The sequence below is a fragment of the Cetorhinus maximus genome, chromosome 8 (genome assembly GCF_964194155.1).
Source record: "Cetorhinus maximus chromosome 8, sCetMax3.hap1.1, whole genome shotgun sequence".
Lineage (NCBI taxonomy): Eukaryota > Metazoa > Chordata > Chondrichthyes > Lamniformes > Cetorhinidae > Cetorhinus > Cetorhinus maximus.
The window spans coordinates 2,101,735-2,128,842 of record NC_135886.1 but is presented as its reverse complement, the minus strand read 5'-3'; the positions used below and the strand labels follow the sequence as shown (position 1 = coordinate 2,128,842).

General features: G+C 39.5%; 1 protein-coding gene across 4 annotated transcripts in view; it reads right to left on the bottom strand.

Annotated features, from left to right (window-relative positions):
- Positions 1-6,462: 6,462 nt before the first annotated feature.
- LOC144683356 (plasma membrane calcium-transporting ATPase 1-like) overlaps positions 6,463-27,108 on the bottom strand; it is a 191,032-nt gene continuing 170,386 nt past the window's right edge. For 3 of the 4 annotated variants that reach the window (XM_078546295.1, XM_078546294.1, XM_078546293.1), the window contains 4 exons: positions 23,417-23,628; positions 20,801-20,908; positions 20,191-20,373; positions 6,463-7,139 (listed from right to left, as the gene is read on the bottom strand). In XM_078546295.1, coding sequence (XP_078402421.1) covers positions 6,834-7,139; positions 20,191-20,373; positions 20,801-20,908; positions 23,417-23,628 — 809 coding nt within the window. In that variant the 3' untranslated portion in view covers positions 6,463-6,833. Of the gene's footprint in view, positions 7,140-19,324; positions 19,412-20,190; positions 20,374-20,800; positions 20,909-23,416; positions 23,629-27,108 lie in introns of all 4 variants that reach the window. The other variant, XM_078546296.1, reaches the window with a different exon arrangement.

The window sequence follows — 27,108 nt, the reverse complement described above, 5'->3', positions numbered from 1 at the left end:
TTAGAATTGTCTAAATCATACAAGTGTTTCTACTTTTAAGAGGTCAAAATTTGTTGGTAGATTTCTTCTGAAATCCCATAACCTTTAACTGTAAGCATGGCTCGACAAAGTTTGAGTGCTTGTTGCTGATAAGCAACACAAGTGGCACACAGAAAAAGCTTTTTTTTTTGAAAAAATTCTAACCCACACAGACAACATCCAGATGCATTAGACACACATATATACATACATACATATATGTATATATATTAAACAAAAAAAAAAATCACTTCTGGGCCAGGTGAAGGTTGATTGAAAACTCCTCAAAAAGCTGTCAGGAAACTGGCAGTCTACAATCACAAATGTGCCACCACTTTAGGTGGTTCTTTGCATTTACCTGTCATTTACTATTACAGAGCAAGTCAGTCCTAAATATTTGAATGTGCTACACAATCACTTGCTCCACAAGACCATACCTTAATGAAACTGGTAATTAAAATGTACACTCTTCAAGCAGCTTACCTGACTAGATAAAAAGGTGCTGGGGAAGACGAGGATTGTGAAAGCTTTTTATGCACAATTTAAAAAATAGTTAATAACATTTATGGTCCCAAAAACTGCGGAAATATATCTCTTTCCATGTTAAAACAATAAATCTGAGGTGGATTCTTAGTGGAATCAAAATCTTTTTTCCAATCTGTTCTTTGTTTTGTTTTTGTAGTTATCACTCTAAACATACATAGGCATATAAGTGATGTTATAAACAGAATACCTAGATGTAATTCTGCTTTTATTTTGCTTCATAAGTCAGCCCACAACTCACAAATAAAATAAAGCTACATTATATAGACCTATGACTATTTTCATTTCTGCTCAGTTCTGCCTCTCCTGTCTTACCCAGTGATGATTAATGTACAGATATCCCTCATCAAGCAGCCAGCCAAACTAAGTCGGGCCTGATGTGCTGCGGGAAGGGCGGTAGATATCCAAAGTGATTTGTCTCTAACTGAATGTGAACATTTATTGAACACAGCATCAGTTTAGTTCATTACAGAAATTACTGATTTAAAGGAAAATTTCAGCCCCTGGCATAACTTGTATTAATACACATCACAGTTCTGAACTGCACACTTCCCATCAAATTAATCTAATCGGTAAAGGTATATTGTTTTAAATTGGACATCTTCCCTCTGAGCAGCCAGCAACTAGGATAGGCAGAAAGCTTGTGGTGTTCATTTATTCCGAAGTCATGATGTGGTCAATGTATAGAGTATCAATGTAGATGAGCATTGTTGTATCTTATGAAATTAGGATCATTTTATTGGTTAAAGACTTTGCTGTTACTAGTCAATCTGGACTCTTGAGGAGGAAAAAATGAACCAGCTCTTAAGTTCAATTTAACAGCATGGTCTGGGAGAATACTATTGAAAATAGCCATGAAACAGCTTCTAATAAGCTCTTCTATTGGAATCTGAAATTCTCTTTTTCAATAGTTTAGGGTCTTTGTGATTACACAGGAGATTTGTCTGGATCCAAGGAAATAAAGAAGTGAAAAATGCAGCTGCAGAGGCCAGCATCTCAAATCTGGACTGGAAAGATAGAAGGGTGGGAGATGAGAAGTCAGGTCAGATAATTAACAATTCTTTTTAACTTGACATGCTGTGTGTGCAGGCTGTCAGACAATGACATAGATATTTATAAACACTGGAGGTGGTGGGGGTGTGGGGAGTGGTGGCGGGGGGGCGGAAAGAGAGGGGAAGGAGATTAGAGAAAAACTCAAGATTCTGTTTAAATACAGCATCTTGACACAGTCAGATACAAATTCAAAGATTTTACCGGTGGTTTAATTTCACTGGGTAGAAGCAGCAAAGTTCGATTAGTTAAAAGCAAAAAACTGCGGATGTTGGAAATCCAAAACAAAAATAAAAATACCTGGAAAAAACTCAGCAGGTCTGGCAACATCTGCGATGAGGAACGCAGTTAACGTCGAGTCCGTATGACTCTTCGACGAACGCCAGACGTTAAAACACCTTCAGCCCTATGGTGAAAAATAGCAGTCAAGAAATGAGACTGGAATTTGTATATTAATCATTAACCAGCTCTTTCTGCTAATCAATGAAGCCTCATGTTGCAGCCACTGTTAAAAGGAAACTCAGATTATGCTATGGAGGCACATGACTTCACTTGTCACTTTTGAGACCTTTCACATGAAAGCAGCAACATAATTTAAGCTGAAAAATATCCTTGCTTTGAATATCTGAAAACAAAACTGAAAAGGTTTGCCAATTGTTTTTTATTCTGACTGCCTCTCTAACATAATCTGCCCAGAGAAGACCTTTTGCAGTCATTTCTTAGCTGTACTGCACATTAATGCTCTAAGAGAGAAAATTTACCATTAAAAAAAGAAAAAAATTAATTGTCCATACTTCGTGAGGTCATACAGAAATGCACATGCACACAAGGATAAATTGCTAATAAACCTCATGTACATGAAAATAAACTTTTCAACACTAGACAACTGTAATCAATTATCCTAATGTTTCTATGGGCCTGTGGAAATACACACATGCACAGATTATTAACTGCAGTGGAAGATTAGGGTCAACTCTTGGCCCATGTGTTATATTGAAGTGATAGACTGAGGATGATGTACTTCAAGGATATTTGAACAACAGGGGGAAATTAGCCTTCAAACCTGAAAACTGCATTCAGCATCAGAAAACTTAGCTCTTACTTAAGAACAGGACTCTTGTTTCACATAAGCTACAATTTGTACTTTACAGGGGCAGCAGATGACAACCCCTGTACCATTGCCTGCATTGATGAGTTCCTGAAAACTCTCTCCATAAATAGCAATAAACAGGCACCAAACACTAACTCTTCCACAGATTTGGAGCTATCTGCCAATGTTTCAATCCAAAGGAAGATTAGTCATAATAATATCTTGAACTTCCAGCACACAAAATTTCATTCATTTTAATAAGCAATAACCGGACTTCTGATATGAACCATCACGTTAACTTACTGACTTGCTTCTTTCATTCTGGAATCCCTCAGCACTGAAAAGCTGTTCTACTGAAGCATTTGATTATGAAAGTGCCTTAATGCTGGTGCAATCGCATTGATTCATCCACAAAATAAAACTTATGGCAGAGACCCCAGGGGCTTTGTTTTCATTCTCGTTCGGACCACTGAGCATCCACATCTCTTCATGATTAGAGATTTCAAGCCCTTTGGAACTCAAAACTAATCTTTGCAGATTTGGATAATGAGCTTTTGCTTCTGACACACTCCAAGTATTTATGCTTAGAGAAAATTTAACATACTTGACACTATTTGACTGCAGCAGATGTGGATATTACAGCTGCTGAATCAGACCTCAGTTAATTTCAATTCATTCTGCCCATTTTTACAGAGGTTAGGACCTACAGTATAACACAACACTGTTATAAGCATACACATTAAAGATTAGTTTTTTCCCCCCAACTGAGGACATCAAACAATCGTTTCAAGCACTGTTATCTTTAACGGACACCCAACAATTTTCCCAGCTTATCACCTCTATGGGAACATGAGGACAAGAGACTGTAAACCCATTTCAGCAGGGTCAGCCATACAGATTTCTCTGCAATGTTATATGTCCAAATCTACAATTAAAAAGGCAAAGGCACCTTATTTAAAAGGAAATAAATATCTTGTGGCTCAGTGCTCCACTGTAAGATTGAGAAAAGTAAATTTAAAGGCTTTTCTTTAAAAAACTGAAATCCTTAAATGACCATCAACAGTAGCGCAGTAGTCAGATTAGTCAGCAGCCAGCAAAACTCAATAGCTGAGCAGAAGTTGCAGATCAAGTGGGGTGCTGAGATGCAAAAGTCATTGTTTACATGGTGCCACTTGAAGTGAAATCTTTAGGCAAATAAGTGGAAAACGTTTAATGCAAAAATTATTTATAGCACCTACTTCCTAGGCTCTTTCATTTAGGCTCCAAATTCAACCAGTAACTTTAAACACTCAGCAACACTGCTCTTAACCTCTCAGGATTAAATAAAGAGAGCTAAAGGTTTCAGTTTGTTGGTTAGGTTGTCGCAAAATAAGTATGTGTGCATTTTATATTCTCCAATTTCTTACTTAGCAACAAAGACAGTTTTCTCTTATCTGACATTACTATACTCCCTTTTCAACATTCCTGCAATGCAAGTGTGGAATGGCAACTAAACGGGAAAACGCATCTAATGAAGTTTCGCGACAATGGGCAGAGTTGTCTGAACACTAGCGAATCTATCTGAAGGACCTAGAACAATTTCCGACAGCTATAGGTTGCATCCTTTCTACGAACTATGTGGATAGTTCAACAACTTTGTTAGCAAGAAGTGGGCACAAGAGATTTTGGTTTGGGTACACACAAATTAACCCAAAAGACACACTTAGTGCACGGTGGTAAAAAGAAAGCATAGTTAAGTGAAAGCTGGACTGTGTCGTTCTTTAATAACTCAACATTATTCTATTAAAGCTGTAGTATCCCTTTTTGGTTGGGATATGGAATATAATATTATGATCAAAGGTAAACTGTAACTCGTCTCTTTCTCTTGCTTACTTCAGTATTTAGTGTGTGCTAAAATTGTTTTTTGCCTTTACATCTTATGAAAGGTACAGTGACCTTTAGAAATTAATTCTGGCAGCCGTCCTATGCTACACCCCCCATATTAGTACTATGGATGGGGTGGGGATGGGAGGAGAGAAGCATCAGTATAGCATACAAAGCTTATCTTAGGGCAGTAAACACAAATACCAAAAATGTTAGGTAATTCTGTATTTGTCAATGTCTCAAAGATTTGAGTTAGGGAGATTATCAGAAATATTGCCTGTATGAAGTACTACATTTCACCTTTTCAGATGTGATCACTTGAAAGGGGGTGAGGGAGTAACTTTTGACAAATTGGAGTTCAACCAAAATTGAAGCAGCTGACTAAATACAAAATCGAGAGCTATCATCTAAAAAAGCTCCACAGTCTCAAGCAACTGATTGGTACAGGGGATCTTTCCTCACTCAAATTTCTGTACTCAATGTTTGCATGATATTGTGAGCTTTAACTTGTTCATCAGCCATTTAGTGTTATAAGTTAATGCTGGAGCAAAAGGTCTGAATACTTGGTCACTTATTAACTCTCCTTCCTGGAAACTTCACTTAACTTTTATTGAGCCTTATTAAATTCCTTTGATCTTTACTCAGAGTGCTCGCTACTCTATAGCTAAATGTCATTGATCTCACTGAACTATGAAGACAGTGATGCATGGCCAATATTTTAGAAAGTATCATGTGTAAAACCAGATACAGGCAAGTGAACAGGTTAAATGGTTATGTAAGTGAATGTGTTTGATGACACGGCAGATTTGCTACCATTTTTTAAAACAGCTTTGTGTGAACCTTTCACACATATTCAAATGTTACATTTATATGCAATTATGCTTACCTCACTCTGCCTACCAGTTAAGTCAATAGTATCCTTTTTATTCTAGTTTAAGAGTATGTATCATAAGAAAGAATCCCAAATTAGAACTAAATAGACAATACTGCCAATGTAGAATTGCAGCCCCTGCGATAAGCTTTAAAATGATAGTAGTAAATAAGCTGCCTGAAATGTACATTCCAAACCAAACTCTCACCAAATTGGTTATCCACTTCCATTGAAATAAGGTATAAATCCAAAAAGAAAATTTAGAAGGTCATTGATCTCGATTTCTCAGAAGACCTAAGTAGCTCTACCATACATTAGTTATATTATTGTGGGACTGAAGGAATCACTGTCAATTGCCTCAATAGACTGTCAGTCTCAGACACCGGTCACCTTGCCAGAAGACAGAACATAGTTTCAGTTTGCATCTGATGTTGCCACACTACCAGCATATTGACAATGATTAGATTCTGCTTCCACTCAATTTTAATGGGAAGCTACAAGTCTGGCAGCCAGCAGCAACCATTAAAGAAATCTGTCACCCCGCCGAACCAAAAAACACAAGTACACAATTTCTCCCGCCTCTGCTCACCAGCCCCAAATTGTCTAAAGTTGCTGATCTTAAGATTGTTTCGAAAGGATTTTGAGCAGTGTTCCGAGACTGTAGCATTGCTGCTGACCGCTCCATCAGGCGGCCTATTATAGACATGCATCACACCATGCCAGGAGACAAAAAGACAGTTTTAGTGTACAAGTGATGTCAAGCACACATCCAGCACATTGAAATTTAGGAGACTTTCCCTTTTGCGTAATTCAGTGAAATGATGGAAGTCACTTAGCAGTTGGCTGCAAAAAAAAGATGTGAAATTGGTCAAAATCAAGCCACATCCAACGAGCAATCAATTCTTTAAATAAGTTAAAGTCTTTCCTCCCTGCCACCCCTTACACAACCCAGACTATGGAATCAAATCCAGTTTGTCATATTGGAAACTACAGACTCCAGGAAATATATGTGAAAGCTTTTTTTTTTGCATAGCACTTCACCATTATTGAAATTTGTGGCCCGTCCAATTTAAACAAATTGAAACTGAAGTCTCGTAAGCTTCAAAGTGCTGGTGATAATAGTAGTAAAAGCCTTTATAAATTACTCTTAACTATTATTATTCTGCACATTCTTCTGGTATGACAGGTTGGCCTATTTTAAAACCTTAGATGGCGTTTCATGTTTAAATGACACAGTGCCAGAAACATTCCCTCTCCCTACATAAGATGCTTTAGGATCTGAGGATTTCCCATCAATTTGCCAACTAACATACAATTTTTTTGCTTCCTGCAAGACAAGACAAAATAGTGTGAAAGCTGCAAGTTCAAAAGGTTGGAGCTCAAGGTGAGGGGGTGGGGTCAGACTGACGTCTCCAGACTGTGTAGGGGGCTCCCTGGAGCGGTAGAGGCAAGCTTGCTAGCGTCTGTGAAGGGGAGGCTAATTCCACTGTCAACGGCATTGTTATTCTTATTGGGTGGGCTTGGGGCACCACAGTTGGCAAGTCCATTGATTTCTATGTCAGTCTCATCAATCAGTGGGATCCGAGGCTCGTCATCTTCCATTCCGAATTCTGGGTGGGTCATGAAGTTGTGGATGGAGCTTCGAGATTCCGGTTTTTCTATCCCCTCGTACAAGGAGCTACGGAACGCATTCACCACTTTGATCTGTGGGGGCAGAGGAGTCAAAAAAGAAAGTTAGAAAAACATTTGGTCTTGGTGATAAACAGTGGGATTGTTTTTGGCAGACAGTGTGCTGTGAGAATGGAGATCATACATGTTGTCGATATTAAGTGGTCAGGACTGAGTGTAGTGGAAGCTGTAAATAAAAACACACGCTGGAAATGTAACTTGTGACAAATGGAGAAAAAATAAAATTAGTTGTTCAACAAAAAACTTCCAACAAAGATATGGCTTTTCCATGCTTGTATGGAGACTATAGTTAAAATAGGCAATGCCTGATTTTGAGGACAACAAATTGGTTGTTTAGCGACATCCCATTCTTAAGCCAAATAGCTTAAAACTTTTCTTTTATCAGCAAAACTTAGAACAAAGTTCCTGACATCAGTCGAAGGCGAGAACATCTGAATAGGTCACTAACAAACTAAAAAAAAATGGAGGCGTCTCATTATAAAACCCAATTTGACATCAAGATTTTGGACATTAAAAGGAGCTTTTAAAAAGCACAAACAGAATTGGGGGAAACAAAAGAAAAAAAAAAAGCCAAAAATGAAGAGACTCAGATGCACTACCACCTACACAGGAGAACAAAAATAAGGTGAAACATGTTGGTAGAAATGATATGGGTGAAAGAATCAATTTGAAAAGACTTAACTAGCAAAGGGGAATTGCTCCTCAAAATGTTTTTGACTTCCATCCCTTCTCTCACCCAAACCTGAAAATGTGGTGCACAACTTCACAACTGAAAGGGTGACCAAATGGCCAGAATTAAAGCCTCTGTCTACAGTGTTTATGACTGAGGTGACATTAGGCTCTCCCCCCCACCCCCCTTCATGTGAAGGGGAGCAAGTAGCCTAACTAGGCATTAGCCTGGATGGCAATGTAAAGATTGGATTCTTGAAAAACTCACTCACATCTTACCACTCCATGATACAACATACTGGAGTACCAAAGCCCAGATGTACCACTGATATCACCTTTGAGGTTAATCAATGCTGTTAACACATTCCTATGGTTTAAGTGCATTCACAGGCTAACACAGGGGATTAAATGCTAGTCACAGCATTTGTCATACACACACACACACACACACACACACACACACACACTTGTACAGAATGGTAGAAGGTAATCCAAGAAATGTAGGGCATTACATGGGTAGTGTTAAGACATGAAACTAAATAAATGACAGAAATTAACAGAAAACTAGTGTATTGGATTCTATAATAAGCAGACAGAGATACAAATGAGTATAAATGGATGGCACTGTAGACACTAAGTTTTACTTTTCCATCTGGAGGGGGTCCACCAACAGCTGCAATTGCCATTCTAAAGATGTGAGCACTGGATTACTGTGAAGATACCATTTACTGCACTGAAATAAAATGGACCAAAAATCACTTAAGTTGGACGTTGCCTTTTAAAGCAAAGTGTAAGAATGTATCACTTCAACAGTGAAGACATGGGGGGGGGGGGCGCAGAAATTACCACTATCCAACTAAACTATACAACACAATGGAACCATGATGCATAACAACCAAGAGTCCAGTCTTTCCATGCGAGTCATCAAAATAACTTTTTGCATGGTAGGTAATTTTATTGGTTAAACCAGCAGGACAAGCTGAACATCACAATACACAAGCGCACCATCAGCAAGACACAAGCATGCAGTGCAGCAGAGAAGGCAATGTGTAAACATTCGAGTATAGGCCCAATATTCCATTCTGCAGCATGTTTAGGGCTCTCTCAAAAGGCTACAGCTGCAAACTTGTTGAACCAAAGCAAATCTCTAAAAGACTGGCTTCACCTGGAAGAGCCATGTCGTACAACAATCTGCAGCTTGGGCATTCTGCGTCTCTTGGCGCACCTTTTTGACACCTTCTTCCGTACCTTGTGTCAAGTGAAGATGAGAAAACTAGGCCAGCCTAACAAATTCTGCAAACTAAACACTATTAGAATGATTGGGGTAGGGAGGGGTGTAATTGGATACACATTCTGAGAAGATCAGATCAATAAGAAATCAGCAATACATACATTGGATAAAGATTGACCGTTAAGAGCATTAGATAAAATAGCTGTTAGTGAACAATAGAAAAGCAATGGAGTAAATAGCCTCAGCCCAAATCGGTCCATTTACTGTATTATTCTTGGGGAGGATTTGTGCTATTGGAAAGATAGTTTGTGCATCTTTGCTTCTTGTGCTGCATTGAATTGAAGAGTGAACTCACCTGGGATTTAATTATGATTTATTACACCATTTTTACCATGCATAGCTTAAAATCTAAGTTGATGAAGTTAGTGCATCAGGAAAATGTGGAATTCTTTGGATCAGACTCACCACCTTTCCCTACATCCCTCCCCACGCCCACCTAAAGGCACCAAAAACATGTAATACAGACTTTAGCCCTTATCCTCCTGTTATGTGAGGAAAATTAAATGCAATAATGTAACCATATGCTGATTTCTTTCAACCCTCACCTGTGACAGATAAACTGAAATGGAATGGAAACTAGTCTAATATTACTACAGTAAGTCCTTGTTTAACGTCGACTCACTTAACATTGTTTCACTTTAGTGTTGTTAAATTAAGTAGTGTCAACATATCAGTTTAACCTTGTCAGTTTCACTTGAACATTATTTGCCACAGACTTCCTCTTCTATGGCCTGTCTGCTCACATGACATTTCCCGCAGTGCTTCCACCCTCCAATCCCTATTCTTCCCACTCCTGACCTTGCTGCCTCCCCCACTTGCCTCCAGGCCTCTCCTCTTACCCAAGTCCTCAGCGTCTGTTCTTCAGTTACTCCGGACTCCTGCTTCTGGCTCTGCTCCTGAATTCACACTAAGTCCTGGGCTCCATCTAGAAGTTGTTCAGTACAGGGAGCTGCTAACGGCACTGACTAACTTCTGCCACTAGATGGAGTCTGGTCAATCTAAAAGTACAGTTTACTGCAGAGATGACACCACCTTTAACACCTCTTTGTTCCTTTGTCTGTGACATCTTTTGATTATCTGCTCCTATCACTGCTTGCTTGTCCCTACAACCACCACCCCCTCCCCCCCACCAACTTCTCTCCCCCCACCTTAAACCAGCTTATATTTCACTCCTCTCCTAAGTTTGCTCAGTTCTGCTGAAGGGTCATGAGGACTCGAAACGTCAACTCTTTTCTTCTCCGCCGATGCTGCCAGACCTGCTGAGTTTTTCCAGGTAATTCTGTTTTTGACAGGGTACTGTAATTGGTACTGTGCTTTTTTAAGAGGAATTTAATTTGTATATTGTATTTCTTTTATACTTAGTGACGTATTTTATTTCGCAAGTTATTCCAGCTAGGAATGCACAATGCTGCACATATACGATACAGTATTTCAACTTGTACATGGTTTTTCCAGACAAGAAATGTACAAAGGAATCCAACTCTGGCTTTAACATCGATCCCTGTGGGAACCCATGATTCACTCTAAAGTTACGATTTTCAGGAACGTAACTGCAACTTTAAGTGAGGACTTACAGTACTGTACTTTAGGGCTGGCTGCTGGCTTAACTGATTTGGTCAGAAGCACAATAGCTAAGTTTATTTTTATTCTTTCATGAGATGTGAGCATCGCTGGCAAGGCCAGCCTCTGCTGCCCATCCTTAATTGCCCTTGAACTGAGTGGTTTGCTTAGGCCATTTCAGAGAGCAGTCAAGAGTCAACCACATTGCTGTGGGTCTTGAGTCACATGTAGGCCAGACCAACTAAAGATGACAGATTTCCTTTCCTAAAGGACATTAGTGAACCAGATGGGTTTTTACAACAACAATCCATGGCAGTTTCATGGTCACCACAGCTGAGACTAGCTTCATATTCCAGATTTAATTGAATTTAAACTCCACTAGCTCTGTGATGGGATTTGAATCCATGTCCCCAGAGCATTAGTCTGGGCCTATGGTTTACTAGTCCAGTGATATTACCAACATCTCCCCTCTGTTAAGCTGACTCTTATAGATGGTCAGGAAAATGTTTTCCTTTAAAAAAAAAGGAAGAAAAATTGGTTGACAAAGTGGCATTTCAGCAAACAAAAAAATCTCAGTCTCGAGGAAGATGCTGTCATTCCACAATTACAACAAAAACAACTTGCCAATTTGATTTTATAGATCCTGCTTCCTAATCAGTAATGACCAAGTATCTGGGAATCCCTGGACACTTAAAAAGTTAATGATCTTACTTGTAAGAGTCAAGATTTTCATTAGCTCCCCTTAGCAGTTATGTATGCCATCAGCCTCTTAGTCTTCATGTTTATTCCTATTCATGTCAACTCTTCAATCTTATTCTCAGTGTCTACGCTTGTTTCTTTTGGGAAATGTTACATTTAATTATGTTGAAGATCATCCAGCTACTTTTCCAATGACTGCACCATTGTCTTTATATCAATATTTAAGCCTAACCTACGATAAGTATAGTTTTCAACAAGTTCTTCAAGAGTTCTTGCTGCTTATCTGTTTATGATGATAAAAAGTATTTTCTCTGGTGGGGAAATCCAGAACAAGGGGGCTTAATCTTAAAATTAGAGTGAGGCCATTGAAGTATGAAGTCAGGAAACACTTTTTCCACACAGTGGGTAGCAGAAATCTGGAACTACCTCCCCCACAAGGCAAAGAATGCTGCATCAATTACATTTTCAAGACTGAGATCGACACATTTTTGTTAGATAAGAATATCAGGGAATATGCAGCAAATGACCAGATCAGCCATGATCTAACAGGACGACAGGACAGGTTGAAGGACTGAATGGCATATTCTCATTCCTATATTAGATACCCTTGGAACATAGTCTTGAATACTTTGGTGAATAATTTTTAGTATCCTGAAGAAGGTTTGCTATATTGTTCTTTTAAATTAATTATCTTACAGTCTTTCAGTAAAACTGCTCATGGTTACCCATTTTCTTCTCAAACCACTTGTGCTATAATTAAAGGTTCATATAACTTTCCCTTAGATGGGGCAGTGAAAATCCAGTTCTCTTCAATATTAGTTTCTTCCTGCAAGTCTAACCAATAGACATCGCACCTTAACCTTGATGGCTTTATCTTTTCTTATCTATTGGCATTTGTTGCCTTATGCTGCCTTGACCTCAAACAGAACTCTTCCATACACTCCATTCGTGAATTTGCCTTCAAGCAACTCTTTTTCTTCTTCTCTCGATGAATGATCCTTCCCATAAATCTTGCCAAAGTCCAATTCTCTCTTAGATTTGAATACTGCTCCCATATCTGGGAATGCTCAAAAAACCTCTGTAATGATAAAAGGCACAAAAAAAAACCTTGCCTGATTTGTAATATTTTCAAATCTTTAGGCTCTGCTCCCACATCGGTTGCAACCTCTCATTTTTCTCCACTCCTTCAGTTCAGGCCACCTTCTTCTACCCCCTCCCATAACTGCTACACCCCACAATAAAAACCTCTTGGTCAGAACTTGCGGCGTTAAAAAACAAGACGCCATGTTGAACTAAATTTTTAGCTTTAATTAATTGAAATCCTGTGAAGATCTATTTTCTTTGGAGGATAAATATTAATGAGATACAACATCATGTAAAAGAGAAAAAAACATCTTCCCTTCTACCATTTTTCTTCCTCTCCTGCTTTTATAAAAACATTGACTTTGTTAATTTTCCCATGTTTTACCCGATTAACCATTGTTCATGATATACAAGCCTCATCATCAGGTTATTCAACATTACAGCCAGACAGGTTCTGGGGTCTTCACATCCATATAGACAAAACAGAGGAGGATTAATAGATACTGATCATCATGTGTTCCAGGTCCTGACTGGCACTTTAATATCTCTGCTTTTGAGGCAAACTGCACTTCCTCCTGCCTCTGATAAGCCAACAGAGAACAAAAAGGATGGTTGGGGTGGGTGCCATATCAAACCTGGAACCTTCATGCAGGGCCAGGGAGAGAAACCATAGGCCCTGGTGCTTCTCCTATTTCCAGGCCTCTTATTACCTTAATAAACCCCTCACCAATACAGCATCTGGCACACTTTGCATCAAAAGTGTGTGCCTGTGCTGCAAACTCCATTTCAGAACTTTAAGGGATCTCACTCCCAAAAATCCAATTTCTCGCCCAGCATCTGGTCCATTGTTTGTGAATCTAACTCAGTGCAAATTGGATGTCAGAATTCCCAACATCATAACACTTACTATAAAAGTATTTCACAAGAGCTGAGAAAAGGACTTTTGTGAGGTTGTGGAAAGCACTCTATAAACCAACTAGCAAGCAAAGTTGAACCAGGGACAGACCATCAAGGGAGGAGATCGGGAAGGGTCTTGTGGGGATAAGCTTAACGTAGGGGCACTATGCCCTTTATGTTACCTTGTGCTCCAAAGTCTAGCCAGCTCTGAAGAATGAAGAAAGCACCCATAGGCACAACACCAAACAGAAACAGAACAGCCAACAAGGCAGGCAAGAAAGGAGGGACTGGGGAATCCGCCACATCCTACTCACCCAATGACTGTTGTTTTCCAGAACAACAGAAATCATTGGCCAAGTAGCCTGTCAATTGGGATGGTCTCCATGCCAGATTGGCTGTAGTGTCCAAAGCAGCCCATCTGGCACATGGACCATCCCGACTGACAGGCTGCTCAGCCAATGATTGTTGGTCTTCTGGCAGTGAGCCTAAGACCCCTAGAGCACGGGCCCCCAGTGTTTTGCACCTTGTACACCCCTCTCCCAGGCTCTGTTAATCAGTGGAAGCAGCGTGCTTTGGACAGAGATTCATGATCCAATAATCAACAGGTCAGATCAACTGCCACATCCAGTTGTAAACACTGGGGTACAATTAAACAACTGACAGAAGGAGGACGCTCCATGAACATCCCCATCCTCATAGAAGGGAGTGCCCAGCACGTCAATGCACAAGATTAGGCTGAACCATTGACCCCCCCGCCCCCTCTTCAGCCAATTCCATATAATATCAAGAAATGGTTAAGTGCACTGGATACAGAAAAAGGCTATGGGCCCTGCCAACATCTCAGCTGTAAGCCAAGTACCCAAGACTTGGGCTCCAGAAATAGAAATTGTGTTTTTAAAAAATTACTTTCTAGAGTTACTTCACGTACCTTGAAAGAAAATCATTCTTCGATGGCTCATTTCTGTTTTTTTTGACCTATTGAATGTATTTGTACAGCATTGTTTCTTTAAATAATTTAATTACAATTAAGATTACTTATGAATATTAAGTGATAACTTTTTCATTGTAAGCACAAACCTAAGCAGAAAATAATCCTGCCAATGGTAAATGGCCTTTACCAGTAATAGATAATAAAATTGATTCTAAAGCGGATTAAGCTACAACAATACATACATAACAGGACTCACAACAGCCTGGCTACGTAAGAATTTAATGGATGAATTTGCAAAGACGGCATTTTATATCCTTTTACACCATCCAACAAGATGTCGAAGTGGTTTCAGTTAAAGGCTGTGGTAATTCGTAATGCAAATTGATGGCTGTCAGCTGACACAAAAGTTAGTCTTTCCACCCCCACTAGAGCTGTACCTTGAGTATCGTGTCTTCCATTCTTAATTAGCACTTTTCTTAGACAATATCACCACCTTCAACACCTCTTTGATCCTTTTGTCTGTGACATCTTTTGATTATCTGCTCCTATCACTGCTTGCTTATCTCCACAATCATCCCACCCTCAACTTCTCTCTCCCCCCGCCCCCCCACCTTAGACCAGCTTATATTTCGCCTTTCTCCTAACTATACTTCAGTTCTGCCGAAGGGTCATGAAGACTCGAAACGTTAACTGATTTCTTCTCCACCGATGCTGCCAGACCTGCTGAGTTTTTCCAGGTAATTCTGTTTTTGACACAAAAACCCTAATGGTCTAGAAATGTCTAAAGCTAAATTCATGCTGCAGCAAAAACAAAATTACTCATTTCTAGCAGGATCCTGTTTTTATCTTTTCCATGCAACTTCTGCCTCTCTCCAAGAGTGGAATACAGTAATGCATGGAAACTCCACTTCACCCTTCATTTCCATAAAGGAAGCCAATTTACATCTTAAACAAGCTCTTACTTGTAGTGTAGCACTGCTCACTCTCTTTGCTCTGCATTCCCTCATAATAGTTTGTGGTATTTAGAGACAATTTCCCAGCTTGCACTCAAGTAACTGGGGCTAATTTTTTTTGAAGACTTAACATGGTCAACATAAGAAACCAGAGCGTGCAAGTTATGTTCCAGTTCCCTCAGTGTAGTCAGAAAATTGTCTATGTTACCTGGACTAGACACCTCAAGTTGCTACAGACTCTACAATCGTTATCCGCTCCAATCCAGTCAACAAAATAATCATCGTTGGCCTTATTCTGCCTTCTGATCACCCACGCTGTCTTGTTATCAGGTGCATGAGTGTTGCCTCTTGTGTCCACACTACAGCATGGGCCCTGGTGTTCTGTACCTTGTGTACCCCTGCTCCCAGGCCTCGCCTTCATGGTGTCTGCAGCTCAGCTACTTGCTGGACACATTTGTGAGCTTTTGTGAAAGATGCAACGATGTCGTTCCTTAAAGCCTAATGTACATGTTAAGAAACTAAATTCCATGTAGGTGCAGATTATTTACTGTATGTTTCACAGTACATAGAGCGGGTGTCACAGTTCCTGCCTGTTCAACTCACTCTAAGGCAAGGAACTGACTTCCTTTCATTGTTGAATTCTGCATTTGAATGTTAAGTGCAGTCTTCCACTCCATACTGGAGTGGAGAACCATCAACATATTTATTAAATCACAAGGAGATGTTGAACCAAAATTTTTTGATGGTTGCCCTTGTCTTTCAGGTAGGCTTTCAGTGTGTAATAACATTCTATGTAATCAAATCTAATGCGATGAAATATAAATTCTACACGCACTTCAATCTTTCGACCATCTAAACTGCCGTGCTCAAATTTTCTGAAAACAAAAACCTAAGTAATTTGCGCTCTCCCTTCAAACTTTGCAACAGGAGCCCTAAAACACACCTAAACTATCGGGGTGAAAATTCAAAGATAATGCAGAACCCTGTGGCAATTGCTGGAGCAAGCCACCTCACAAATTTTATTGCAGGGAAAAAAAAATCTCAAGATTAAAATTTACATAGTTGTGCCCAACATATTACAGCTTCTTCCAATTTACTCAAACGCTTAAAAAAAAGGGTTTCTCAAGCTCACGCGAGGTTGATCAAAGGCATTGTCTTTGGCATGGTGATAAATGACGTCACTTTAAGAGCTCCTTCAGTAGGTGTTAAAATGGCAATAGCTTCTACCGACTGGACAAACAGTGATGATATTACTTGACCAGAACCAAACTGCACAAACCGTCAAGGTTCCACACTTGCTATTCAGTTTCGAAGCAGCAGCTTTACAAACTCAAACTTACCTGCGCTTGTGGCTCAAAAGCAACAATGAACAGCTACACTAACAAGTTTTTTTAAAAAAAAGAAAAACACCTTTGATATGCCCTTGCTGCTACTAATTTAAATCAGAAAATAAGAGGAAAAACCATTATGGCTTTGAATTCCATACAACAGAATTGTTCCCAAGGCAATGAAGCAATGCTGAAAGCTCAATTACAAGACAACAAAGGGAGTGTAAAAGGGCGCAGTCTTCACAACACAATCACTAGATGGAAATAACATACTTTTCACAGGCACGATCTTCTGCTGCTGCAAAAAAAAGACAAGTTTACCTGGAAAGAGTCTGGCTTCCAGTAATTAGCTGTCACAGATTACAAATGAATATTCTTCCTGAAGGTGGTGGTACCATTTTAGAGTCACTTTTCAGGAAGATTGCACAGTACTTTCCTCCCCTTTTAAGACTGAATGATGATAGCAGCACAATGGTAAACTCAATAAATGGCCTTTTTGTTTCAACAAATAGCAGCCTGGACATCATGATCAATAAACTGCAGCTGTTTCCTGCAATGCAGCTAACTCCATTTAACTTCAGAAAAGGTACTCCACTGCCCTAAAATGCACAATTACCAATTAACTATACTTGAGTAACTGGTTTCAAATACCTTTCTTATATATACAGACATTTGTTGCCTATACTGGAGATCTAAAGATGACATCAGTTCAGTTAGTTCTGTAGACCATTTCACAAACAATATAAAAATGAATACTTAAATCATACTGATGGCTTTAACTACTGAATCCAATGTGCAACTTATTGCTTTCAACAGATTTACAGGCTCAGGGTACGGCCAGCAGCTCTCACTTTTACACTGAATGGTGCTACTACCTTACTAGTAAGGATGCCTAGAGATGAAAACAGAGGCTCCCAGTTCTAACAGTCAGATCAATTCACAGCTTTTGCATTCTGCATTTATACCATAGATCTCAGACATTTGAAAAACCTCAAAAATTCTTGGGCTTACACTCGAACATTTACACTGTGAACTAAAGCCAGATTAATAGACAAAAAATCTCGTCTATCAGAGGTGCAAAGAATATTTGAAGTTGAGCAGTGGAATCATAGTTTCATTGTGCACTTACAGGCTTTCATCACTGAGCCACTACAGAGATGTCATAATACAATAAAGCAAATCAACATATTGCACACTATTACGTTCAACAAAATTGAAATTGTAAAACGCAATTACAGCAGAACAATGAAGGACAAAAGAAAGATTTTGACCCCTGGAAGAAATGTTTAATTAACTTGACAATTCCAGTATCATATGGTGACATAGCAGCATAGATCCAATCCAATATCGAATTGCCTGGCCCTTCATACAGTAAAATGGGATTAGTGCTACACAGAACCAGATATAGCTGCAAGCTACAAGACAACATACACATATAAAAAGATTCAGTTACTAGCCGTTAAAAGTTTGTATTGTGACATCCCTGCATCTAATAAGATACCTTGTGCTGACATCACTGCCCCTGTCCCAAATCCAAACATAAACTTTCCAATTCATTGATTTCAAAAGGGATGCTAAGCAGAAGAATAAAACGAGCTCAAATTTATTATTTACTACAAGCAAGTAACAAGTCAATCCTTAAAGCACTGGCAAATGTCATTTGGTGCATTAATTGTGTGGAGCTGCCACAAAACAGGGTGACCATTAAAGTTCTCTGGCTTTTATTTAAGTTTCAAATCTCTGGTGCATTAAAGATTAAAGATTAATTTAACACTCAATCTAACCTTAAAATATATGCAAACTATTTCACACTTGATGCTGTGCAATAGACTTTGGGAATTATAGGTAGATGTACGGGAAATGGAAATCGAGGGATAGGGTTGGAAAGTTGAGTGGAGGTACATGATCAGCCCTGATCTTGCTGAATAACGGAGCAGGCTTGAGCAGCTGTATCACTTGCTCCTGCTTCTATTTCTCATGTTCTCAGACCAGGGGACCAAAATTAAATTGACTTACAAGGCAGAGATAGATTGTGGATGGTCCGAGTTTCAAAAACATTACGCATGCCAATCTTGCTAATCTCAGTGAAAGTGGCAGATATGACTGAACCATTGTCCCTTTTAAATAGAAAGTCATCATCCCAAAGTGCTGAATAGTGCTGAAGTCTTAAACTATATCTGTATCAAGGGGAATTTCTTATATGATGAACTTCAGGATCCCTGCTAAACAGGCACTTGATGTCAAACCTTTCAATCTCTAAGCAGAGTTTAAATGCCCTTCAAAATTATATTATAAAATCAGTCTGAAAAAAAAAGTATGTTAATGTATTTGCCTCGTTTTAGGTGAATGCACTGGTTAAAGTTAGAGCATATTCAATCTATCTAGAAAATCAGAAAAAACATTCAATATTGGTCCAACTGATGGATTTTTAAATTATACAATAGTCGTTGCACCCCTACTTCATATATATACATATATAAATTTTAAAATGACATCTTTTGAGTATTTATCTGAAAAACTCCATTCCTGCGAGAAAAAGAAAAACGTTTAGATGCAGCAACCTTTGAAATAAAAATAAAATAAAAAAGGGCTGAAATGAGAGAACATTCAGGAAACTAAAAGGGGAAAAAAGGATAGTAATAAGTTAAGTGCATGGACGGAGATGATATTAATTTCATGCAGTTTTTAAGAAACCGGCACTCACGCCCCACAGTAGTAGTAGCAGAAGTAGTAGGAGTAGTATTGCCAGTAGAAAGCACTACATGTGTTGGGGTAGAAAGATTTTTTACATCGTGGTGTTGGCTGATTATGGAAGGCTGCCGCCTCAGTGCTCCCTGCAAGGAAGGTCCACCCTGGAAGGTGTTGACAACGCCCATCTGCAAAGAATCAGAGAGTAAGACAGCTTTGCTCCACATCGAAAAGATAGAAAGAGAACGAGGTTGCGTGGGTGAGAGCGAGCGAACAGGCAAGGGTGGTTAGAGAGAAAGGTTGGGGGTTGTTGGGGTGGGGGGGGGGGGGGGGCGGGGATTTGGGGGATTGATTGAAATAAGGTGGGGGGGCGGAAAACAGTGGGGGGGGATGGGTTGGGGGCTGGGATGGAAAGCAGGGGAATTGAGATTAAGAATAAAAGGGAACAAAGAGGTAAAGAGAGGAAGTGAAAGGCGAGAGAGAAAGTAAGTGGGTGGAAAGACGTGGAAAATAAAGCAAAACAGGGAAAATAAATGAAAGGAAGTAGAGTCCCAGTTATACTGGACAAGATCAAGCGCCCCACAACAAGAATAGAACAGTAAAAAAGGAAAAAAGGCACTATGAAAAATGTGTAACAGCCATTTGAAGAGAGGGGAGAGAGACAGAAGAGTAGAATTCCTGAAGCAGAGGTTATTTTTGGCCAGTTAAACAAGAATTTGAAAACAGATTGGTTCTAAGCACTTGGTATAACTTTGGATGGACATTACCTAGAGGAGGGACAGTTTAAGTAAATACTATTTTATTTAAAACAAAAAAAAACAGTTCACTGAAAGACACCGTAAAGATAGTGGGAACTGCTTTTTTGGGGGGGGGGCGGGGGGGTGGAAAAAGTGGTCTAGTTCATTTTGAACAGCAGCTTCCAGTCAGCGATCCATTGCTGTGGTGGGCTATGAGTTTGTCAGCATACCTGAGTCTGGATTCTATTCAGACCTCTGAACCAGAGGATCTGGCCCCGGCGAAGTTCCATCTCGGCATGGTCAATTTCGTCATTATCCTCCATTAACTCTCCTTCAGGGATGTCGTCTTTCGTTGTACCATGGCCAGCTTCCTTCAGGAACTTGAGGCGGCTTGTCGGAATTGAGGAAATTACCTGAAGAAAATATTTTGACTTACGTTAACCTGTATATTGTGTATAATTCCAATTTTAAATATAGGGCAAAATGAGGAAAATTGCGAATGTTCAAAAATCATAAAATAGTTCAGACGCGCTGAAAAAACTGAAGCCACTGTGTTAGAATATTTTCTAACACTCCTGCTAAGGGATGTCATATTATATTGAAGGTACTATATTGATGTTATTAAGAAGGTAAAACCTTCTCAGGTCATCTCATAATTCATGCTGAACAGGCATGGCACAGTCCCTCTTGGGTAAAAAAAAGTCATCAAGAATTAGACTAAGCAACGGAAGCAGGAAAAAGATACACTTGCAAAGTTTGCCGGACTTGGTCTTGATTATGCTGGTCACATTATGAAGCTGTTAAGTATGGCACCAGTGATTGATGAACACAACAGCTCACCTGTCCCCAAAGCAGCTCTCCAACGCCAATGAAAATGCACCACAGCCACTGGTCAAGAGTTAGTCCTGAGCAGCTAAATGGTTTCCCTCCAAACTCCACAATAATAATCTGCAGCAAAATAAAAACAAGCATTATATTCCTCTCATCGGACCAGAGCCTCACATATTAAGTCACAAGTATTAATTTTCAGACGATATTAGGTTTCAAAATACAGGAACCCAAAATCTGTACAAGTAGTACTTTCATACAACTCTCTAAGCTCAAACTTCTACACCCAAGCGATTTATTGGGAATTTGCGAAAACAGCAGCTTGAAACAGGGGTATGATTTTCTCATGTATGTATACTTATAACCTATTTTTTAAATTATATCCTGTAATTCCTTAACGGGTAAGCTGGGTGAAAAGCTTGATGAAACCAAATCTTATACTAACATATTATTTAAATCTTAAATTCACTAGCATGTGAACAGCTTTGTTCATCTGCAATTCCACATCAAACTTAGAACGTATTGCACTGATATTTCAGTCCAATAGGAAGTTCCTTACCCTCAACTCCAAAGCCACAATAAATAAGCAAGTGATTTGTTAGCTGAGAAGATTTTGACATTTCCATTAATGATGCTAAGAGCACAAGGACTAAACTCCGTGCTTAGCTACTTTTGTCAGCCACAAAATTTCACATTTCCTCCCCGAAAGGACAGTAGTGAATCAGATGAGTTTTTGTGAGATACTCAACAGCCATCAATGTCATCAGTTCTCTTCCAGTGCAGATATGCTGCCTTTATCTTTACAATGATGCAAAATGGTGTTGGTTACACACGGCTGTAATAAAGAGAGAGTATGCCTTGGGAAATTACTGAGGGCATTAGTGTTCGAGCGCATGGAAACCCCTTTGGTTTTGAATTTGAGCTAACTGCTGTGCAATTCTGGACTGCTGTGAAAGCCTTCCACAGTCCGGTGAGATTTTGCTGCAAAAATCTGCATTTGTACAAATTCTTTATGGCTAAAATTTACACTAAATTTGTCAGAGCCAAGTTGCTGCCACTTGGGACCACATACTGGGCATCAGGATGCACTCTCTGTCCCCACTAAAATGAATGGGAAATCATGGGCCAGTAGTAGCGATCCTTGATGTGCATTCCCTGCAGGTGAGGTTTCCACTATAAATTCATTTTTTTGAAAGTTACCCCTCAAAAAATTACCCCTCAAGGCCAAGATGGGGTAATTTTCTTTCTAAAAGTCCGCTTTATTTTCGGGCAAGTATTAACCAGTTTGAAGAATGCCAATATATACAATAATAATTCAAAATAACAAACTATTAATTTGATGCCCAGACCCTGTCTGACTAACTTTTCAGTAGTTATTCACAGGAACTTAGATTTAATACTAGATGAAACAGTTCTGATATCTGCCAAATGCTCAAGGTAAACAGGAAGAGGTTCAATTAGGCCAAATTAGGCCAGTACTTGTAAGAGTATGCTCATCTTCATAATAAAATTTCCCACTCTCAAAATACAAAATTATAGTCAATAATCCTAGATATTTTCTCAGTTTCTAATTATTTGAAAGAGAACAAAATTTCACTGGACAGAGAGCATTAAGTTTATCACTGAGTCTATCACATACATATCTGCCTGTTGCCATGGGCACAAAATGTGCTTCCTGAAGCAAACCATATGCACAGTCCGAGTGAAGTAACTCTGTTGTTCTCTGCCATGCTACAGTGGACACAACAGCTTACCTTTGCTATTGAAAATGTGACATTTATATTACTACATTGAGAGGTCATTTACAGTTTAAAAAAAATACACCATGTCCTAAACAAACCAACCCGACAAGTCCCCTCATGTTAAATCTTAGATTGCCACCTAAATTATTTTGCAAGGTATCTTCTATCTAAACAGCATAGAGCAATGTCATCTCTTTATCCCCCTATACGGAACCATTTGCTCAAAATGGGTGATGAGAAGCCAGCACCTCTCAGCCAGTCAGAGGGAAAGCAACTCAAAGGTGCTGTATTAAGCCTTAATCGACAATGTACCTTCATGTCAGGCAGATAGAATGGCATGTAATCTACACTCAGTGTACTTTGACATGAGCTTTTAATTTTTCTTATTTATTCTTTCATGAAATGAGAGTTTCATTTGTTGCCCATCCCCAATTGCCCTGGAACTGAATGCAATGTTAGGCCATTTCAGAGGGCAGTTAAAAGCTGTGAATCTGGAGTCACCTGTAGGCCAGACCAGATAAGGATGGCAGATTTCCTTCCCTAAAGGACACTAGTGAATCAGATGGGTTTTTATGACAACCAATGATAGTTTCATGGTCCACCATTACTGAGACTAATTTTCAATTCCAGGTTTTCAAATTACATCAGCAGCTGTGGTGGGATTTGAACCCTTTGTGTTACTGATACAGTAACATCCAGTGACATTACCACTATGCCACCGTCTCCCTCAAAAGATTAAACTAAACATAGGGTGGAAGGAGGTTGGCATCACTCGTCTTATTATTTCACCTGTTTAAATGCCCACTCGCTGCCTGCAGAATAATTTTAAGCTCCTTTACAAATCCAATTAAAGCAAAACATATATACAACCAGAAAAATGCTCTACCTGAATTAGAAAAGTGCCCACAATAATACTGCAAAAGATGGGGTTCCGGAAAATTGCTTCAAACACGTTCCGCTCCCCATGAATTTTGCGAGCATTGATCTCATTGAAAAGCTGCATCATGACGAAGGTGTTGAATACGATGGTGTAATGCTCGGAAGAGGGAGCGTGGAGTGGAGCATTCCTCCCACTGTCAATGTCAAAAAACTTCTCACCTAGAAAGAACGCTTGCAGATTAACAACGTGCAATGTAATTCCTACGTTTTCTCCAAGGTTTTTCTTTAGTTTGAACTTTCTACATGTTTTGCTTGATCAGAAAAGGAGTCCACTTTACACAGCCAAACCCCAACAAGCTTTAAGTAAACATCTCAGAATTATGAAAAACTCTTTTATTAATGGTTAGAAAGAATTTATCAAGAAGCAACGTCACATTGATTAACCAAAATTTGCACCCGATAAACAAGTAAAATTCCAAACTATTTTCACATCAATACAGACAAGAATACCTCAATTAAAATTCGATTAGTTAGTAGAATAAAAGGCAATTTTTAAAAAAAAGTAACACTTCTACCCTCGTATTACTCAGGTGTATTAAATGATGCATCAAGTTTGTTTTTGTGTCACAATTGCAGTTCTGCTCTTGGGAGAAAGTCATTATAACTGACCAGATATTACTCTCCAATTTCTCCATCTGGAACTATTCCTAATTAAGCATTGGGCGGATGCAAAGCTGGCAAATCCAGTAACAGCCTTTATAGAAGGTTTACATTTCTAATCGCGATTGATGGAGAGATTTCTATCAGCAGGAATAGTAAACGGTTAAAAACAAAGTTCCTTGCAATCAAACCATCAACCTGCAGTAAGTCATGCCCATATTCAGCCATTACAACTATTTTCTAAGCTTATTAACATTATATTGCCAATGATCAATAGCACTTTCCATTGACGTGTACACACTTTTTGCATAAACTAGTATGGGTAGTTTTCTCCTCCCAAGTTGACCCCACAAGTCTTGTTGCAATTAGGTGACACCAACTAGACTTGAGCTCAGTGACCTATGAATGCTGCCCTCAGATTAGCCGTTAGAAATTCAAATTCAAGTGAGGCTAGCCAGTCATGTCTGCATTCACTTTCCCCCATTCTGTTTCTCTAGCACAATCCCCTGACCAGGAGTTTTTAAATAGCTGATATTAAATAGCTTAAATAGCTTGTCCTCTTCAACCTTTTTAAAAAAGTTAAACAGTTAACCAATTAACTTGGCTTTGTGGCATGCTGACATAGAAAACCTTTGCAGAGATCACATGGTGGCACTGGACCATGATAATGCAGCCACACAGGATCATGAGAAGTACGGCAATGCTGCAGTACCAGAACATGGTTCCAGGGCTGTAGAAAGCACCAAGACAAGGACGTTTTCTCAATGTGGGATTGGGAGAGGAAATTAATTTCAGTAGAGCACAATTACTCAACCCTGGTAAAGGTTTCTGAGGAAGTACAAATTGATTCACGGCCTGGGAAAAGCAGAGAAAAAAAGGGGAAAATAAATCTTCAAAGAACAAAAACTGGAAAAGTGCAAAATTTTGGGTTTTAAAAAATATGTACTGCACATTGTGAGTTACTGGCTAACTTCTCCTAAGTCACCCCTCAAGCAGCATCACAAACAGAATATCTGAACATTCTGTCATTGATGTCGGGACCTGTGCAAATTGACCTACATTCCATCAGGGTACAAGAGCAAAGCCTTTGGCTTGTTCCACAAACTATATCGTCTCGACATTGATTCCGCCCGCCCATAACCAATATCTCTGGTTAGCCCAGACTTTGCACAACCTCTGATTCCTTGCTGACCCTCTGACCTCATAATTAATCAATCATTAAAAAACCTACACCCACATCCACGAATATTGGCCAACGGCTGGAAAACCCTCATCCAACTCTGTCAGCTCCAGACTCAACAAATGCCTCACTCACCCGGCCAGCCTCCCATGCTCAAGCCTTCATAAATTTCAGCTCATCCAAAAGCTCTGTAGACCTAATCTTACCCAGCACGAAGTTGCTCTCATCCATTACCCCTGCCCTTATTGACCTATACAGACTTATGAGTCTCCCAACCCTCCCATCATAATCCTCTACCCGTCCTAAAACGTTCAGAAAACTATTTAAAAGATAAAGTCCCCTTGTTCTAGATTCCTCTATACACTTATGCTATTAAGTTCCCTTATCATTTGAAACATCCTGATTGGATCATCAACATCCCTCCAGATCTTGTGCACGTCACATTCCCTTTGCTTTATCACTGGTAGCCAAGCCTTCTGCTGTCTTGGCCCCAACATCTGCAATTCTCTCTCTAAACCCCTTATCTCATGGTTCAAATGACTTCCCTCAAATATAACTACATAGGAACAGGAGGCCATTCAGCCCCTCAAGCCTGTTCTGCCGTTTAGTTAGATCATGATTGGTCTGTACCTCAACTCTGATATCTCTTGGTAACTTCAATCAACAAAAATCATAGTTGTGAAAACATGTAACTGACCCAATGAGCATAATGTTTTGGGACAGAGTCTCACTATACCCTTTGTGTAAAGAAAATGCTTCATTTTTTCATTTCTAAATGGCCCAGCTCTATTTAAAAGATAAAGTCCCCTTGTACTGGATTCCTCTATACAAGTTCCTTTATCATTTGAAACATCCTGATTGGATCATCCCTCAGCCCTCTAAACTCGAGAGTACAAACCAGCTTATGCAACCCGTCTTCATAATTTACCCCTTTACTAAGCCTTGGTATGATTCTAGAGAATCTGCAGTGCATCTATTCCAAGGCCAAGAGATCTTTCTGGGGACTGTAGGCCCAAAACTGAATGCAGTACGTCAAGTGGGATATGAACAAGGCTTCCATTTATCCTGGTCAGTTTGATTTAGTTTCCATTTCTTTTACTGTACTTGATTAGAAAGGTTAAAAAGTTCACAGTGGAATCCATATCAGTGCAGATACCGGCCATAAGTCTACTCACCTGGATTATGAATTTTATCATTGTAACTGCACATTCTATTTGTCTCACTCTGCAATTGCTATTTTAATTTACTTTTAAGGCTGGAAAGACATTGGCTTATTTGGTTTCTTGGTTTAAGCAGTGGTTGTGCTCTCTACAATTGTGGAATATGACCTTTAAAATTAATTTTCACAAGAGCTGACATATATACATACATTTACACTTTGCTCAGTGCTTGGAGGAGGGTACACTGGCACATTAGGTTTGACCTGGCTGCCTGCACTGGGAACAATACATATTTAATACGTTTTTTTATTTATTCTCACATGGGATGTTTTGCTGTTTATTGCCCATCCCTAATTGCCCTCGAGAAGGTGGTGGTGAGCCACCTTCTTGAACCGCTGCAGGCCATGTGGTGTTAGGGAGGGAGTTTGAAGACTTTGACCCAGTGACAGTGAAGGAATGGTGACATGGTTCCAAATCAGGATGGTGTGTTTTGGAGGGTAACTTGCAGGTGGTGCGCTTCCCCTGCATTTGCTGCCCTTGTCCTTCTTGGTGGTAGAGGTCACAGGTTTGGAAGGTGCTGTTGAAGGTGCTTGATGAGTTGCTGAGCACACCTTGTAGATAGTGCACACTGCTGCCACTGTGTGTCGGTGGAGGAGGGAGAGAACGTTTAAGGGGGTACCAATCAAGCAGGATGTTTTG